This window comes from Sapajus apella, unplaced genomic scaffold, assembly GCF_009761245.1.
Source record: "Sapajus apella isolate SASKATOON/1434 unplaced genomic scaffold, GSC_monkey_1.0 scaffold10, whole genome shotgun sequence".
NCBI lineage: Eukaryota > Metazoa > Chordata > Mammalia > Primates > Cebidae > Sapajus > Sapajus apella.
In genome coordinates, this window is record NW_022436950.1 from 25,655,966 (window position 1) to 25,676,625 (window position 20,660).

A 20,660-nucleotide genomic window follows, 5' to 3' on the forward strand; every position below is an offset into this window, starting at 1 on the left:
ATTTAAATCAAACTTACATTAGGTTTGATTTTAAATTATAGATGAAGTATATCATGAGAGAGGATATATATTATCTTAAACAATGAACTATTTTTTCTTACTGACCAAATTATATAAGCCAAGGCAAAAATCAAGTATTACAAATTTAAGTTCCAGGAAACACAAATTTCAACAAGTTTTAATACATCAACACTATCTATATGTGCAGGTATATTTTTTCATATTTATATTTTAATCAGTATTGATTTGCATGCATTAAGGATTGTAAAATATTTGTGGTCTAAGATATAAACTCTTTCAGAATGTATCTCACCCCAAAGAAACCAAAATATAGCCTTTCTTCTGTTTCTAATAATCATTTTTCTTATTAATTCTACAAAAAGAACACTTGCTATTAAATCTCTCTCATTTAAAAACACTTATGGTTATATTTATTTTCTCTTCTTACATTTGTCTCATGCACTGGAAAAAAGCAAACAGTATAGCAGCATTTTACTATAATTCTGCCATAAGAAAGTGCTAAATGTAAATTCATCTTATGAGTTAATAATGAAATATCTCATCTCATATTAATTTCAGTAATTAAATGAGAAAACAGCAAGATCTATTAAAAGGACCATTGCTGGTCAAACACTAATGAGAAAATCTCTGAGTCACTGGCTGTCATGGTAACAGGGCATTATCAAAATCTGATTACTATGCCCAGTAGCTACATAAGCGATAGGCTATAGTTCTAATTGTGTTGTCTCTACTTGCGAGATGGGTTTTATGTTCCTAAGAGGTGAGAGGGTGGCAAGGCTCTGTTTAATTTATATACTGGATATGGAATACACTGCATATTCACAAATTAGGGTCAGACATCTAGTACTGAAGATAAATTATACTTTGGAAAGATTTTTGAAAAGTTAAAATTTAAAACAAACTTAGTTTACTCGTCATTAACTTACAAATTTCTAAATTTAAACAAAAATTTTCTAATTTTATAGGCATTCATAGCAAAGATAAAAGAAAAATGGTTTTAAAAAGGAGTTTAGTGAAAATATGAAAACAAATCAATAAGAAATCTTCCCAAGAACAAAATTTCCAAGTAGAATGGTTTAGAAAAGCACCAAGAACTATGGATTACCAAAAGTAATCAGACCAGAGAATTTTAGAAAGTGGCAGATCCAAGAAGAATGATGAGCAAAAAACAGGATTGGTGGCAGGAATGGGCCACAAGGAACTGTGGACAGAGCATTCCATCTGCCACAGCAATGTATCTGTGTGTGTCTTTCAGAATGTCCTCTCTTCTGTGCCCTTGAGCTTTCAGGTACAAAAATTCAGTGAATTTCAAAAATTACTGGCCCCAGTGTTTTTAGAATTGCTTTGTTCTTTTTAATATCTTGAATGTCACTGAATTTTTTTAAAAAATGATCATTGTTCTCTGATCCTTTTTGGCACATAACTTAGTTCTAAAAGGAAAACTTCAAAGATTAACTAAGGTAAATTCTGGCATACATTATTGACTAGAAATCTCTGTGCCTTGTCAGGGTTTGTGAGCACAGGGAATGCTAATACTGCTTTTACTGAGAAGCTTATTACTCTGGTTAAAAGCATAAGCATGTGGATTAAGTTTTACATGTACCAAATATCAAAAACAATCAAGTCAATATAATGAAAACCCAAGGGGCATTTATCTATACACTTCAAAATTCAGTGGAGGGTGTGTTGTTGCAGAAAGAAAAACATCATCAAAGATGGCAGAGTGAGGAAAGAGAGAAAACAAGCAATTTCCTGGAGAGATTAGGCTATTTCTAGGGCTCCTGTGCACTGACCTGGGATGGAAGCAGCAGTCTGAAAGCCAGTCAGTGTGGCCAACTCCTGTGAGAAGCACGTTGGCTTTTGGAATGTCCAACACCTTCCAGAGTCTGTCTTCACCACAGGAGACTAGGATGTCTTTGTGGGGGTGCACGGAGACACTGCACAAGGAAAAAGAAGAAGAGTTATGGGGAGATAATAGCAAATGTTTTCAGAATGTGGATGAATGAAATGGCAGTGATTATCCAATTTTAGCAAGGTAGGATAGTTCTGATTACTGGCCCAAAAATAAGAGGAAGCACGTTCTACATCTTGGCTAAAGCTCTAACACTAATAGTTTTCTGATCTCCATCAATCTAATCAGCTTCACTGGATCTCAGATTCCTCATTTGCAAGATAAAGTGGTTGGTTTAGGTGACTGTGCATGTCTAATTCTGGTTTGAAAAGAGTAATTCTGGTTTTTCTTTCAGGGAAGAAAACTTATGCCTATGGTATTTTTATGTTGGGATATTTGGACCAGTGGTCATGGTTGTTATAGAGCCTCAACATTTCTTTCAAACTACAGTATGTCTTAAATCAGCCATTATGCAGGAAAAGGTCATGAATCATAACCACATTATCATAGTTCTGTAATAAATACTATAAATGAAACATTAACGTCATGGCCCACTATCTACACAAAGTGAAGGAACTAAAATTCTATCCTAATATACCACTTAAATTGGCTTCAGTCAACTCACAGTACACAAATTACAGTAATGAATTCAAGATGGATAAGGCAATTCCCATTCTATAAAGGAATAGAGGTGAAATGAGAAAGAAGTATGTAAGATTAATGATTAACACATTAAGCACTATTATTTGAACCAGACTCTGATCACTGTGGCTATTTTAATACTGGAGCTAAACTATTTTAAAATCAAAAGTCTACAAGGTTAATGCTTGATATTTTATCTATGGTAATGCTTTAATCTTATTTATATAAAGTTTCATCTATGCCTTACAATGTAATAGGAACAGATGTGTCCAATGTTAAGCACCTATTAAAATTCCAACCTAAATATTAGTGACAAATTGTTCAGTTTCTCAATCTAGCCATCTAAACTCAAAGACATAATACACTTACTTGCCTATGTGGAGCGGTAAGACATATGATGATTTAAAAAATAGTAATCACATGTTCATTTTTCCCTTAGTCTATTCTATAAATGGCCTTAGTCTTTTCTTCTGCAATATGGATTTTAAGAAATACATTTCCCAAAGAAATCATGGCTCTAGTCCATACCAACATGGCTAACTCCAGGCTTATAGGAGAGTAAAACATTTCTCATTATTTATACCTTACATTAATGCCATTAAACTCAAAAATTATAACTGAAAAATTATTTTCAAATTAGACCTACATGATTTTGGGAATCTACTGGCTTCAGCATTAGCAGCATTCAGGTCAAAGCCATGTAGCCACTATAGGCCTGGCCTTCTTTCTAGTGAAACATTGTTTCATTTTTCTCCAGCATTTTGCTGCTCAAAATAAACACAGTGGAAAGGAAATTATTCATTTTGCAATTCATCATAATGTTGGTTTGTGACTTTCAGAAGGCCAATTCAAGTAAAGAATTTATTACAGCTCCAACCGGATAGAAGATACATTTATAGAACTTAATTAGAAGAAAAATATGATGAGAGGTAAAAAATGTCAGATTAAAATGAATTCTGTATTCAAATGCACTCAAGAAGGCAAACCAAATCCTTGAAGCTACTGAGTATGATGTATGTTGGCTCACAGCTTTCCTGGCAGACACACGCACACTTGACCAGATGATAAATTACCCTCTTTAAGTGAAGATAACTAAAATCATTGATGTTTTTACGAACTTTGAAAGATAAGTTTCCAAAATGACTTTTGTGAGAGGAGCTATTTGTAGAAGTTAAGGAAACATATAAATACAAACCCACTGATGGCTAATCAGTTTTGTAAGTACTTTTTTCTAACACTTCTCATCCCCTCCACTATGTGGCCTCCTCTGTGATACCTTAAACAACTTTTACTCCCATTCCACATGGATTGATCCTCCTAATCACACTCTGATTTCTCTGCCCATGTATTCCTTTCCTAACATTGGCATAGATACATACATACACACACGTGTGTATATATACATATATGTCATTTACAGATACATATATAGTCATATAGACTTTTATATATATACATATATATATATACACACATATATATATAAAGTCATTTACAGACTTTATATATGTATGTGTGTGTGTGTATATATATATATATACACATACATACATACATATATAAAGTCTGTAAATGACTTTTGTGGATAATTCTACACACATTTCAGCCAGCCATAAAATGCTCTTTAGCTGAACAGAAATATTTTCAGTACATCTAGAAAGGAATTTAGTGCTTTCATAATAACACATTAACAAATACATGATTTTGAATTACTCATGGACTAAGTGCATCAGCAAATACTGGGACATAGTGATAAAGACCCCCAGTGAAGTATTCCAGATCTCAGTTCAAATCACTCCCGTGGGAGGGAAGCACAGTTAAAGGGCCATGGACCAGAAATACTTTCCCACATACAGAAGTTGTGTTATTCTCAACTCCATAATGCCACGTATCTATCATCATCGTCGTCATCATTAACTAACGGTAATGATATTTAACACTGTTTGAAAATTTAATGTGCCCCATACCTGGTATTAAATGCTTAGTTCTCACAAGTGAAATGAAAGCTCCAAAGAGCAGGGATTTATGTCTGTATTGTTTGCTGTATACTCCACCCCAATAGTAGCTGACACATAGTAGCTACTAAATAAACATTCATTAAATACATAACTTAGTGACTGATGTTGGTACTATCAGTATTGTTATTTTATGCCATAGTAAACAGGGTTAGTAGAGATGCTATGTAAATTGCCCAAGCTTACATTTGGTAGTGGATGGAAGCCAGTTCTGAATCCAGGATGGCTTGGCTTTGAGGTTCACGATTTTAGCTAATCATACTTAGTATGGATCTTCAATCATTTATTATTTATATGTGTACTATAAACATCAATAATTCCTGTTGCAGAGTTTGGTTGTAACTACTACCATTCCCAGTAAATGCTTAAGTCATTTAGTCATTATTAAACCCTGGAGTAAAGAACCCATTTAGGAATTGTCAGTGTATTATATCAGGGCTGGGTACCACCAGACACAATAGTCTTAGAGGGGTTAGAAGACCCTGCTCTCAGCCAGGAGCGGTGGCTCACACCTGTAATCCCAGCATTTTGGGAGGTCGAGGCAGGTGGATCATGAGGTCAGGAGTTTGAGACCAGCCTGCCCAACATGGTGAAACCCCTTCTCTACTAAAAATACAAACATTAGCTGGGCGTGGTGGTAGGTACCTGCAATCCCAGGTACTTGGGAGGCTGAGGCAGGAGAATTGCTTGAACCCGGGAGGTATAGGTTGTAGGGAGTGAGACTCTGTCTGGAAAAAAAGAAAAAAAAAGAAGACAACGACCCTTCTCTTTACAGTTAATATGCTCTGGTACTGCCAGAGAAACCAAGGGAGGAGAGCCTCTCCGACAATCTATATACGATTTTGTGCAGATTTACTACATGTTGCACTTAACAAGATCTTTAATATGTTTTCTTATGCTAATAGTACAAGCCTGGTATTATACATCAAGTTGTCAGAGGGCACTGACTTCTTTTTTTATTTTTATTTTCATAGAGATCTCTAAAAGTAAATGTAGAACACTATTTAATAATCATTGATTCCATAGGCTTTTAATTCATTAAAAATTTACCCAGTTATACTTAGGCTTCAACTTTGACCATTCTGTTTATCTCTGAATCAATTTTCTGAAGAAGCCGAAGAATAGGAGTAACAACCAATACTTTAGAGAAGTCAGTTCCTCTTCCCAAAATTGCATACATTAACTCATTCCATGGCTATAATGCTGTCATATCTTGGAAATACTCCAGGCTTGGTTTTAGACAATCTCAATAAAGTAAATTTCACAATAAAGCAACTCATGCAAACTTTTTGGTTTCCCAGTACACATAAAAGTTATGTTTATCCTATACTATAGTATATTAAGTATATAAGAGCATTATTTCTAAAATGACAATGAAAATATACTTTATTGCTAAGCAATGCTAATGATGATCTTAGCATTCATCCAGTCATAATCTTTTTGCTGGCATAGGGTCTTGCCTTGATGTTGATGGCTGCTGACCAATCACAGTTGTGGTTCCTGAAGGCCAAATGGTTGTGGCAATTGAAAATAAGACAACAATCAAGTTTGCCACATCAATGTACTATTTTTTTCAAAAAGATTTCTCTGTAGCATGTGATGCTGTTTGATAGTATTTTACCCACACTGAAACTTCTTTCAAAATTGGAGTCAACCCTCACAAATATCTTCATCAAATATGTTTATGAAATATTTCAACTCCTTCATTGTTAGTTCAACAATGTTCTCAGCATCTTCACCAGGAGTAGATTCCATCCCAAAAAACTACTTTCTTTGCTCATCGATAAGAAGCAACTCTTAGTCCATTCAAGTTTTATCATAAAATTGCAGCAATTGAATCGTGTTTTCAGGTTGTACTTCTAATTCTAGTTCTCTTGCTCCTTCTATCACATCTGATGTGACTTCCTCCACTAAAGTTCTGAACCTCTCGAGGTTATCCATGAGGGTTGACATCGACTTACGTTGAACTTCTGTTAATGTTTATATTTTGATCTCTTCCTGTGAATCATGAAAGTCTCTTCCCCAAAGGTTTTCAGTTTACTTTGCCTAGATCTATCAGAGGAATCACTATCTATGGCAGCTATAGACTTACAAAATGTACTTTTTAAAAAATAAGAATTGGAAGTTGAAACTGACCCATGGGATGCAGAATTGATGTTGTGTTAGTAGGCATGAAAACATTTGTCTCCTTGTACATCTTCAGGACAGTCCTTGGATGACTACGTGAATTGTCGATGAGAAATGTATTTTGTAAAGAATCTCTTTTTTTTTTTCTAAACAGTAGGTCTCAAATGTGAGCTTAAAGAATTCATTAAATCATGCTGTAAACAGACGGCTGTCATCTAGGCTTTGTTGTTACATTTGTAGATCACAGACAGAATAGATTTAGCAAAATTTTTAAGATCCCAGGATTTTGAAAATGGTCAATGAGCATTGGCTTCAAAGCCCCTAACAAGAGAGTAAACCTGTCATGCGGAGTGTGGAAGCCAAGCACGGACTTCACCCCTCTAGCTGTAAAAGTTTTAAATAATGTATTCTTCCAATAAAGGGCTATTTAATCTATGCTACATTTTTTTTTTTTTATTTGAGACAGAGTCTCGCTCTGCCACCCAGGATGGAGTGCAGTGGAGTGATCTCAGCTTACTGCAACCTCTGCCTCCTGTGTTCAAGTCATTTTCTGGCTTCGGCCTCCTGAGTAGCTGGGATTACAGGGGCCCACCACCATGCCCAGCTAATTTTTGTATTTTTGGTTGAGACAGGGTTTCACCATGTTGGTCAGGCTGGTCTCAAATTCCTGACCTCAGGCGACCCACCTGCCTCAGCCTCCTAAAGTGCTGGGATTACAGGTGTGAGCCACTGCTCCCTATGGTGAAGATTGTTTTAGTTTAGCCACCTTCATTAATTATCTTAGCTAGATCTTCTGGATAACTTTATATGGCTTCTACTTCAGCATTTGCTGCTTCACCTGACACTTTTATGTTATGGAGATGGCTTGTTTCCTTAAACCTCATGAACCAAACTCTGCTAGCTTCAAACTTTTCTTTTGCAGCTTTCGCACTTACCCGACTTTGTAGTATTGAAGAGAGTTAGGGCCTTGCTCTAAATTTGGTTTGTCTTAAGGAAATGTTGTGGCTGGTTCCATCTTTCATATAGACCACCACAACTTTCTTATGTCAGCCATAAGGCTGTTATGCTTTCTTATCATTCGTACGTTCAGAAGAGTAGACCTTTTTATCTCCTCTAAGAACTTTTATTTTGCATGCACAACTTGGCTGGCTGTTTATCTTAGGAGGCCCAGGTTTCAGCCTATCTCAGCTTTTAACATACCTTCCTTACTACACTTAATCACTTCTAGCATTTAATTTAAAGTGAGAGCCATGCAACTCTTCCTTCACTTGAACATGCAGAGACCACTGTAGGGTTACTAAGTGGCCTCATTTCAATATTGTTGTGTCTCAGGCAATAGGGAGGCCTGAGGAGGGGAAGACAGACAGGGAAATGGCAAACTGGTGGGAGAGTCAGAACATACACAACATTTAGTGATTAAGTTTGCAGTCTTATATGGGTGTGGTTCTTGGCATCCCCCCCAAAATTAAAACAGTAACATCAGAGATCACCAATAATACATGACCATAACAGATATAATAATAATGAAAAAGTTTGAAATAATGAAAGAATTATCTAAACGTGGCACAGATATAAGAAGTGAGCCCACACTGCTGGGAAAAAAAAAATGGTGCTAATAAACTTGCTTCATGCAGGGTTGCCACCAACCCTCATGATGTGGTTTGGCTCTGTGTCCCCACCCAAATGTCATCTTAAATTTTAATAATCCCTACATGTCAAAGGTGGAAGCAGGTGGGGAAAATTGAATCATGGGGGTGATTTCCCCCATGCTGTTCTGATAGTGAGTTATGATTAAGTTCTCATGAGATCTTATGGTTTTATAAGGGACTTCCCCTCTTCTCTCTGCTCTCATTCTCTCTCCTGCTGCCTGTGAAGAGGTGCCTTCTACCATAATTTTAAGTTTCTTGAGGCCTCCCCAGACATGTGGAACTGTGAATCAACTAGTCCTGTTTCCTTTATAAATTACACAGTCTCAGATATGTCTTTACAGCAGCCTAAGAATGAACTAATACAGTAAATTGGTATACAAAGAGTGGGATGCTGCTGTAAAGATACCTGAAAAGTGAAAGCAACTTTGAAACTGGGTAACAGGCAAAGATTCGAACAGTTTGGAGGACTAAGAAGAAGACAGGAAGCTGTGGGAATGTTTGGAACTTCCTAGAGACGTGTTGAATGGTTTTGACTAAAATGCTGTTTTGGTATGAACAATTAAGTCCAGGTTTAGGTGGTCTCAGATGGAGATGAGGAACTTGTTGGGATCTGGAATAAATGTGACTCTCGCTATACTTTAGCAAAGACACTGACAGAATTTTGTCCCTGCCCTAGAGATCTGTGGAACTTTGAACTTGAGAGATGATTTAGAGTATCTGGCAGAAGAAATTTCTAAGCCCCAAGCATTCAAGTTGTGACTTGGGTGCTCTTTAAAGCATTCAGTTTTAGGCATTCACAAAGATATAATTTGAAATTAGAACTTATGTTTAAAATGGAAGCAGAGCATAAAAAGCTCAGAAAATTTGCAGCCTGATGATGAGATAGAAAAGAAAAACTGATTTTTCTGAGGTGAAATTCAAGTTGGCTGCAGAACTTTGCATAAGTAATGAGGAGCCAAATGTTAATCACCAAGATGATGGGGAAAATGTCTCCAGGGCATGTTAGAGGTCTTCATAGCAGCTCCTCCCATCACAGACCCAGGGGCCTAGGAGGAAAAAACGATTTCATGGGCCAGGCTCAAGGCCTTGCTGCTTTGCGCAGCCTTCACACTCTGCCCTGCATCCTGGCCATGACTAGCAGAGGCCAACATACAGCTCAGGCCTTTGCTTCAGAGGGTGCAAGCCCAAAGCCTTGGCAGCTTACATGTGTTGAGCCTGTAGGGGGAGCAGAGTTAAGAATTGAGGTATGGGAACCTCTGCCTAGATTTCAGAAGATACATAGGTATGCCTGGATGTGCAGGCAGAGTTTGCTGCAGGGGCATATTCCTCATGGAGAACCTCTGCTAGGGCAGTGTGGAAGGGAAATACGGGTTTTGAGCCCTCAGAAAGAGTCCCCACTGGGGCACTGCCTAGTGGAGCTTTGAGAAGGCCACTGTTCTTCAGACTACAGAATAGTAGGTCTAATGACAGCTGGCACTGTGCACCGGGAAAAGCTGCAGACAATGCCCATGAAAGCAGCTGGGGGGTGTGGGGGCTGTACCCTGCAAAGCCACAGGGATGGAGCTGCCCAAGGTTATGGGAGTCCACCTCTTGCATCAGTATGATCTGGATATGAGACATGGAGTCAAAGGAGATCATTTTGGAACCTTAAGGTTTAATGATGGGGCCTGTAGCCCTTGCTTTGGCCAATTACTCCCATTTGGAATGGGTGTATTTACCAAATGCCTTTATCCTAGGAGGTAAATAACTTGCTTTTGATTTTATAGGCTCATAGGCAGAAGGAACTTGCCTTGTCTCAGATGAGACTTCGGACTTGGACTTTTGAGTTAATGCTGGAATGAGTTAAGACTTTGGGGGACTGGAAGGAACATGATTATGTTTTGAAATATGAGGGCATGAGATTTGGGAGAGGCCAGAGGTAAAATGATATGGTTTGGCTCTGTGTACACACCCAAATCTCCCCCTGAATTGTAACAATCCCCAAATGTCAAGGACAGGACTAGGTGGAGAAAAGTGAATCATGGGGGTGGTTTCCCCCATGCTGTTCTTGTGATAGTGAGTGAGTTCTTATGAGATCTAATGGTTTCATATGGGGCTTCCCTCCTTGCTCTGCTCTTATTCTCTCTCCTGCTGCCCTGCAAAGAGATGCCTTCCACCATGACTGTGAATTTCCCAAGGCCTCCCCAGCCATGCAGAATTGTGAGTCAATCAAACCTCTTTTCTTTATAAATTTTCCAGTCTCAGGTATGTCTTTATAGCAGGGTGAGAATTAACTAATACACTTCAGTTAGAAAAACATGCAATATCTATGAAGTGCAATAAAACAAGGCATTTCTGTACTCCTATGAGTTAGTTTACCACTATCCCCATTTTTCCAGGTGGAGGAACTGGGACATATAGGGGTTAAGTTATCCACCCAAGGTCACAAAACTAGGAAGTGGCAGAGACAGAATACGTGAACTTGAATGAACTATCTAGAGTCCATATCTTTAAGTAGAGTGAGCTCAGTACCTCAGTTGCCTTTTCCTTTCTTAGGTGAGAGCAGAGGATGTTGTTTTATGCATGTCTACAAGATTTATTAGCATGCATTTTGAAGTTTCAAAAGCACTGGCCTTTTTTTTGTCATTTTCTAACCATGCATAAAAGGTTATAGCTATTATTACTTGCTATTTTCTGAAAATTGTCTAGATTTAGGGTGGTGGTTGGATGGATAAAACAAAGATAATCACTAAACAAGCACTTATGGTCTAAAGCAGAGGTTGGCAAACTTTTTCTGGGAAAGGGCCAGACAGTAAATATTTTATACTATGGACCATACATTATCTGTTTTAACTTTTCAGTTCTGCTGTTGTGGCATGAAAGCAGACATAGACCACACATATATGAATGATCAAGGATGTGTTTCAACAAAATTTTATTTACAGAAACAGTTGCTGGGCTCGGTTTGGCCTGCGGGCCACAGTTTGCTGATCCCGATATATTTGCATGAAATGGAGTAAACTAGGGTTTAAGAGTGTGGGCTCTGGAGTAAGTGTGAGTTTGAACTCTTGCTCCAGTGTTAACTAGCTAGGAATCCTTGGATAAATTTCCTTATCAGTATTTTTCTCAGTTGCCTCACCTGAAAAAATGGGACTACTGTAGTATTGATCACATAAACTTATTACGGGAATTTTTAAAGTTAACACTTGTAAAGGACTTAGAACAGTGCTACACACATAATGAAAACTTAGTGAACATTATCATAGCACAGAGAGACAGGGTCCTTGGGGTCTACCTGCCTAGATTTGAAGAATGGCCTACAACTTAATTACTAGCTGACAATGTTGTACATCTCAGCTTTCTTATTTGTGAAAACAGGGTAAAAATACCGATCCATCAGGGCATTTGAGGATAAAATAAGTTGATATATATAAAGTAGTTAGAACAATTATCTGAACATTTGTCAGCTTTCCACAAATGTCAACTAGTATTACTATTATTCAACATTACTGAAGTTCATTGTAATTTGGCCCTTCCTATAGTTAACAACTATCAGTCATACTTTCTTCTTTTAAAGATCCTGGGTAGGACATTCACTACTCACAATTGTAGATATTTACAGTTAAATGATGTTTTCTCTTAGTTTTGATAAATGTTGGACATTGCTGTGTTTTATATGATGTTAAGTCACTGACAAAAATGCAGCCATCATAAATAACACTTTCCCAAGGAATTTTATGATTGTTTCTTTCATGATATAGATTGCAGGAACACACTGAGGGGAACAGTGGAAAGTATGTACATATCCACTCTTATCCTTACTTGCATGTATGCAACTGGTACCATGTAGTTGCTCATCTTGGTGGAGAAGTTCACTTTAGAGTCTGGCATGCAGAGCTAAAGATAGCAGGATACCTCTCCTTAAGCCTTGTCCCCAACTAGGTCTTCCTCTTATAACCATAAAATGACTTTCATCCTCAGAGATGTCATCCCAAAGTTCTAATAAATAAGAATAATAAGCTTTTGCTTAATTTCTTCCTGGCACCTGCTCTAAGTGCCACAAAGTCATTTTACTTCAAACTTTGAATATAAGCTTTCTACTTCCCTTTAACTTACTATTAATTATAATTACAAGATTCAAAGACAAAGCCCCTGTCACCACATTCCTAAGTTAATAAGCTTGTAAGTAGGGTGAAAATCATACAGGAACACAGCTTAGAGATTCAAAAAAAGACATTGTGGTGAATGCTAGTCCTGCTTCTTAATCAAGTCATGTCCTAATGAAGTATCCATAAAATGTTTTGTTATACAATACACCAGGCATGTTACATAAAATATTATGTTCTGGCAGAGATTTTTTTCTTTTATAATAGGACACATTTCTTATAATAGACCACATGATATATGCTTCAAAAGCTCTCCTCTCTAATTGAAATTGTTCTTTCCAGTAGTGGCGTTACAGAAGGATATTTTGTAGGGAGCATGTGTAGGTGTACGGTGAACACTATTAATTATCAGTAGAGTCGGTGACGTAAGCACCACTGTTAGACTTTTCAAAAGAGAATCTTAATCCAAAAAAAGATTGTCACACAAGAAAGACTAATTAGATACCCTTGTCTTCCTTTTAGGTTATTCAGCATTGTAAATGTTTCCTTCACTTCAGTTCACAGGCTCTAATTATTGCCAAAACAGAAGATGCACAGTGGGTGGAAAATAAATCAGTATCAAAATGTGTGCCCCATGAACGTAAGATGACCGCTTATGTACTTGTCCTTAAAGACAACACACACTTACAGATTAGGTATGCTTTAATCAGTCTGCCAGGACAAATAAATAAAAAGGAGTTGTCTGACTGTTGCTCAGTTAATAACTGCATCTTATATCATGATGTGCATCCACATTTATATAAAGTACTCTAACATGAAATGTTTTAATTATTCCAGCAAATATGTGTTTAAAGCCTACAACATAGTATGCAATACAGAGGCATCACCCTCAGAAAGCTTACCTATGAGTAGGGGAGAACAAATAACAAAGTAACTGAACAAAATAACTCAGCTACAAAGGAAACGTTATAATGTGATACAATAATTCGGGGGACAATGTTATTTTTGATGAGGTTGTCAGAGAAGCCTACACTGAAGACATGACCTCCCAGCTGAGACCAGAATAAGGAAGAATAATCTTTAGGATGGTCTAAGGGCATATGATTTCAGTCACAGGTGGTCTCAAGTGCAAATGCGCTAGGCTGCAAGGAGGCAGTGTACTCAAGGGACAGAAGGAAAGCCAAGGTGAATGAAGAGAATGAACAAGGAGGACTGTGTTGAGGATGGAAAGGGAGCGAGAGGAAGGCAAGAACCAGGTCATATCGGGCCTGTAGACTGAGGAAGGAATACCAAATTTTTCCCAAGATCATTTCATGGTTTTAAGTAGGAGAATTACATATGATTGGTATGTTTTTAAAAGATCTCTGTAGCTGCTCTGTGGAAAATGGAAAAGTGAGAAACAGGAGAAGAAATGGCGACACTAACTTGGAGAGTGCAGTGGTGACCCAAGAGCTGTTTAAACTACGGCTCCTCATCTTGATGGCAGATGGCGCTTTAGTGTTATTGGTATTTTCACCACCACCTTCAGGAAAGGTCAACTCATAGTTGTCCTCACCATTAAAAAATATTTAATAATTAAGTATGCTTAAAAAGTGCCAAGGTGAAATGCAAATGCAATAAAAGTCACAAAATAAATGTGTATACATAACACAATAATTTTAAATCTGTCAAAATAAGAGGGTGTATCTTATTCATTTTCAGAAGACAGCAAAGTAAATGTAAAAACAAAAAAAATGAAATCTTAATACTTCCCTAGCACTTTAAGTTTTAAATATTGTGAGACTATGGGTTTTATTCAAAGCAGAGTAGGACGTATATCATTAGGATCTAGAAAGTGGCATTGTCCTTTCATATTTCACTAGAGTAGAGCAGTTTTACAGTTTTTTTTTCAGTTTGCGGACTTATTATTCACTCCCTACAGGGTAGTAAATGCTAAAGTTTCAGTATTTTCTTTCTTTCCAATCTTATATGTACAGTGTATGCCTTGCCACCTGGCTGGTAGTGCTAATCCTGATCCTTGGCAAGGTTAAGAGGCAGCCAAGACTAGATGTATGCTCTGGCTCAAATACAGGGAAAGGGCTCACGTAGTGACTTAGACTTAATAGATATTCAATGGATACTGTGATTAAAATTCACCCATGTTGTAGAACATTATAATATAACATTTATCTATATTATCAATTTATTTTTATTTTTATTTTGAAAGAGTCTTGCCCTGTCACCCAGGCTGGAGGGCAGTGGCACGATCTTGGCTCACTGCAACCTCTGTCTCTGGGTTCAAGTGATTCTACTGAGTCACACTTTTGAGTAGCTGAGACTACAGATGCCCGCCACCACACCTAATTTTTGTATTTTAGCAGAGACAGGATTTCATCATGTGAGGCTAGTCTCGAACTCCTGATTTTAGGTGATCCACCAACCTCAGCCTCCTAAAGTGCTAGATTACAGGCATGAGCCTCCATGGCCGGCATATATTATCAGTTTATAGATTCAACCCAAATCATTTTAAACATGGTATCGATTCTTTGGCATTTCTCATCCCATGTAAAGAAGCCATCCCATACAACTTTCTAAAAACTTGTATTTTATTCTTAAATTTGATAGCAGCATTTTATACTTCCAAACTAAAATTTTGGTTTAATTCTGAATATAAACACTTCTTTAGGAAAAGTCTTCAGGGTGAATAAAGTCAAGTTTTAGCTAACAGTGATTAAATTAATTATTAAATAAGGGTAATACCATTTTGTCCTTTTAAATATACTAATGTAAATGTTTCTTGGAAATTTGTAGACTGATACGTTATAAGAAAAAAATCCAAAATACAAATAAAAATATAAAGATTTACATTTTACGATATTCAACTCAAAATCATTTATGGAATATCAACATACAAGCAAATACACAGCCTAGTAATCTTTCCTAAGTCACCACTGACCAAATCTCATCAACAAACGTTCTCTTACCCTCCTGTCTTCCAACTCGCTTTCTACCCAGAAGAAAATCATAAAAGCCAGAATTTCTCTTTCCAAAGGTGGGTCTTAGAAACTAGAACCTATCTCCTTAAAACCTATCACCATAAAATCTTCTTTCCTTTTCCTTAAAGATCTTCATTCCGAGAGGTCCTGCCATGTACTCAAAAAAGAAGAAATGCTATACAGGGAGGCCAGAAGAATCTGAATTGTCATGCCTTTCTGGGTTTTCCCTTCCAGCTTATCACCATTGAAGCACAGCCTTTTGTTCAATCACATTTCTATTAAACTGTCCATTCTTCATCAAAACTAAACATAGACAGTATTCCCTGGGCTTTAAGTTTTCATTTTTGAAGTTTACTGTGTTATGAAAAACTTATATTAAACCAATTTGTTTTGCTTTTCTCTTATTAATGTGCCTTTGCTTAGGAGTGCCAGTCCTGACCCTTACAAAAAAACATCTTTCTGGTTTTCCTGTAATCCATTCAATGTCATTTCCATTTTCTTGAAAGTTACTCAACTTTCTAATATTTAAAAGAAATATCATTTCAAAATATACAGATTCAACTAAAGAAAATTTGTAAACTTCAAAGACAGGAGAATCAACATCTACTATTTTGGTAAATGGAATGAGGACAATCAACAAAACAGGTTAACTACCTCCGGATTTATAAAAATATCTCCTGGAACCTTCCTGATACCTTAGCAGCTGAACATTTTATGCTACATAGTTTTATATATACTGTGCTTCATGTTAAAAACTCACTGCACTTCTTTATGATTTAACAAGTTTGAGAAGATACATTACACACTTATGTTCTAAAGAAACCCATTTCAGTAATAGTTTATTTGGTTATTTCATGTTTCAGCAATTTACAAGAATTTTGTGTTGCTATGAATATGAAATTTTCCATTTCATATCTTTTATTAGTGACAGACAGTAGATTCTTTGGAATGACAATCAAACTTCCTATGGTATGGGCTTTAACATGAAAAATCTCTTTTCTAGGAGGATATTTAGAAATATAGACTACCTATAATTTAGAAATAATTGGAAGAATTACAACCAAAGACACAAAATTGAGGTAAATATACATGCTGTAGTATAGAATTCACTTCAATGTGACCCAATTTATTATCACCAAGCCAATGTGATGATTACAATGACATATAAATATTGACTTTTTGTATCTATTTTATAAATAAATCGGAAAGCCAATATTAATTATTTATGTTTTTTTAATCATTAAAGTACTCTCATCAAATTTCAGCACTTTCACAAAATAAAGTGCTATGGTTTGGATATGTTTTGTTTGTTTGTTTCCACCAAATCTCATGTTGAAATTTTATCTCCAGTTTGGTGATGTTGGGAGGTGGGCCTAGGTAGGAGATGTTTGGGTCATAGGGTGGATCCTTCATGGATGTCTTGGTGCCATTCTCACGGTGGTGGTTAGTTCTAACTCTATGAGTTCCTGCACGAGCTAGTTCTTAAAAAGAGCCTGGTACCTCCCTGTTCTTTCTCTTGTTTCGTCTCCTGCCATGTGATCTGTGCATAAGCTGGCTCTCTATCGCCTTATGTTAAGAGTGGCAGCAGACTGAGGTCCTCACTACATGTAGATGTCCAACCTTGAACTTTCCAACCATCCAGAACTGTGAGACAAATACATCTTTTTTACTTTATAAACTACTCAAGCTCAGGTACTGCTTTATAGCAACACAAAGCCATAAGGTTTGGAATTTGAGGCATATATTTAAATTAACCCAAGCTATATATATTTGTATGTCAATCTGAGTCTCAGTTTCTACGCTCAAATTTCTAAGTAAAAAAATTTGTTTCTTTAATTTTTTTTGGATTTTTTAAAATGTCAATTTAAAATGACATTTACATGTCAATCTGATTTATTGTTTTATATTTATTGATTTATATTTACATATAAATCAATTACATATAAATTTATATTGACATATAAATCTCAGCTTTATATGTCAATATGAGTCTCAGTTTCTACACTAAAATTTCTAAGTAAAAAAATTTAATTTTTAGAATTAAAAGAAATTGTAAGTATAAAATTTCCAGTAAAAAAATTCCCAAGACTGAATAAGTTTCTATTATCATAGCTCAACTGTGTCATAGGCCATGCACAGAGACTGATGGGAACAAAAGGAATAGATCAAATGGGGTTTGGCACTCACAATATGTAACTGGAAATACTGGCAAGGGAAACTGAAGAGTTGCAAGGGGTGATAACATGCATCAGCTTCCAGTGGTTGGGAGAAAGGAAATAGGGATGGGAAGAAGGGAACAGGTGTATAAGCTGGAATTATAAAAACACTTTGATAAAGTTGTTAAAAATTACTCCACGAACACAAATAAGGTGAATTCAGAGGTGACAACCAGATAGATATAGCTAGAAATGATAAATGGAATGAAAAGTACATGTTTAAGGGGAAGGATTAAGTGGTCAACTCAACCAAGGTAAAAACTGATGAACATATAAAGTTTTGAGACGTAAATCCAAAAACGGAAGCACAGTATCCAGAAATGGGTATAAACAATGGCAAAGTAAGAAAACCAAGGAATAGACATGAAATGAGTCCTGATATTCTGTCATGAGGTAGGATACCACTTTATGCATCTTTTACTTCCAAACAGTTATCTCTGCATCTTAAACTCTGCTGATATCTTGTTTCTTCTAATTCATGTGAAACAAGCAAAAATAAAGAGATGTCTATTCACTGTTCATCCATTCACTTTGGGTAGGAAAAGAGCAAAGAGGGAACATCTAAACAGCAACTTACTACAATCCAGACAAGAGCTAGAGCTTCCATTTTTACAGACCAAACAGGAGTAACTCCACAGATATTCAGCTGAACAATTTATTATCTACACTGAGTTCTACCAAATTCATGGAAAGAAATAAAAGGTATGCACCATTCCCAGTTCTCTCAATCACACAGCTTCATCATCTCTCATTAATAACTCAAATTGCTTTCCTTATTTCAGCACTGAATTTCTACACACATACCTCTCTCAAAATTACCCAAAGATTCGTCTATAACATATGTCACTGCCTCCAGTTACTTTTTGTACTATATGCCTATGTGTGTCATTTGCTTGTAACATTTTGTTGTCCTTATCAAGAAGAGAGAATTCACGGCAAGAGTAACCAGGAGAATTCTGTGTCTGCTACAGTGTTTATCTCTCCTTAACCATGCTTGTTTTAACTCTGCCTGGGACCTGTTTTCCTTTGACTACCTCACTTATATAAACATAAGAATGCGTAAGAATCAAATGGTTTGGATGTTGGTCCTCATCTAAATCTTACGTTGAAATGCAATCCCCAATACTGAAGTTGGGGCTTGGTGTGAGATATCTGGATCATGGAGCTGGGTCCATCATGAATGGCTTGGGCCATCCTTTGGTGATAAGTTAGTTCTTCCTCTTAGTTCACATGAGATCCAGTTGTTTAAAAGTATGTGACACCTCAATCATTGTCTTTCTCTCTTGCTCTTGCTTTTGCCATGCGATATGCCAGCCCCCCTTTGCCCTCCACCATGATTAAAAGTTCCCAGAGGCTTCGCCTGAAGCTAAACATATGCCAGCACTATACTTCTTATAAAAACTGTAGAAAAACGAACCAATTAAACCTCTTTTCTTTATAAATTACCCAATCTCAGGTATTTCTTCATGGCAGTGCAACAATGGCATAGCACAATGTCCACACCAAAACCTCTGGAACCTGTGAATATGCTTAAAATAGAAAAATTATCCAGACAGGTGGATCTAGTCTAATCACAGCAGTTCTTATAAGCAAGGGAAATTAAATGAGGCAGAGGGTAGGTCAGATAGATGAAAAGCATGAGGAAACTTAATCCACCTCGCCTGTTTTAAAAATGAAGCAATGGTGGCAAGAGTCATGAAACAAGGATGTCCTCTGAAAGTTAACAAGTGCTTCATCTGACAGCCAGCAAGGAAACAGGAAGCTCAGTTCTACAACCACTAAACCTGAAGTCTGCCCACAACCTGGATGAGACTGGAAGCACACTCTATCTTGGAGCCTCCAGGCAAGAGACTAGACCTGCTGACCCTTTGATTTTAGCTCAGTGAGATCCTAAGCAGCAGAACCCATTGAGGCTTCACAGACTTCTGACCTAAAACTGTGAGATAATAAATTAGTGTTTAAGTCACTAAATTGGTGCTAATTTCTTATAGCAGCAATAGAAAACAGATGCAGTATAACAATGAGTAACAAAGGAAATTAAATTAAAATGCATACATTACAAAGAATATGAAATTATCATTTCTAGTATTTTGATAAACATGTCTCACTGTATTAGATTAACTGTTTACAATAAAAATAACTCCATTATTATTTTATTTACAATTATTTTATGTCAAACTAACTAGATGAAACACAATTTTAAGACATGGACTGGTTTTACTAATGGTATTTTTATTGATTTTGAACCATACAGGAACATTGTAATTGAGTCAGAAAAACTGTAGTCAAAAAAGTAAGTAAAATAAGCTACTTTAATGTCCACCACAATGAAATGTTAAAATCATCTTATTCCAAGAAGAGTTTCTTCAGGTACTATTGGTAGGTAATTTCAACAGGGATATATACATACATATGTATATAATATAATACTACATTATATGTAACTTATACTTTAGTATAATATATTCTATATGTACTTTTAAGTTCTAAACCTTTCTAAACAGGCTTCAACTGATTTATCAGATTTTTGGATTATCAATGGTAAATTATTTTTCCCTAAAAGATAAATGTGAAACTAATTTTCAAAACAATTTTCAACAGTTTTAAAAATCACAATAGTTTACAAAATATTTTGGATCATTGTTGATACGTTTTCACTTATAAAAATAATTAAGGCATATGAATTTATGTCAAATTATCTGACTAATGACTTGTACTAGCCAATGAGATGCCAGTAAATGTATCACACTCAAGAGACTTGAAAAGTATTTGTATGATTTGGCTGGGTGCAGTGCTTCATGCCTGTAATCTCAGCACTTTGGGAGGCAGAGGCAGGCGGATCACAAGGTCAGGAGTTTGAGACCAGTCTAACCAACGTGGTGAAACTCTGTCTGTACTAAAAATACAAAAAGTAGCTGGGCACAGTGGCGTACGCCTGTAATCCCAGCTACTCAGGATTGAGGCATGAGAATCACTTGAAACCGAGAAGTGGAGACTGAAATGAGGAGATCGCACTACTGCACTGCAGCCTGGGTGACA

At 36.5% G+C, this 20,660-nt stretch overlaps 1 protein-coding gene across 1 annotated transcript in view; it reads right to left on the reverse strand.

Moving 5' to 3' along the window:
- Positions 1-20,660, reverse strand: part of SPAG16 (sperm associated antigen 16) — an 818,550-nt gene that overhangs the window by 542,580 nt on the left and 255,310 nt on the right. Inside the window, exon 2 of the mRNA XM_032277663.1 lies at positions 1,815-1,958. Coding sequence (XP_032133554.1) covers positions 1,815-1,958 — 144 coding nt within the window. The remainder of the gene's footprint in view (positions 1-1,814; positions 1,959-20,660) is intronic.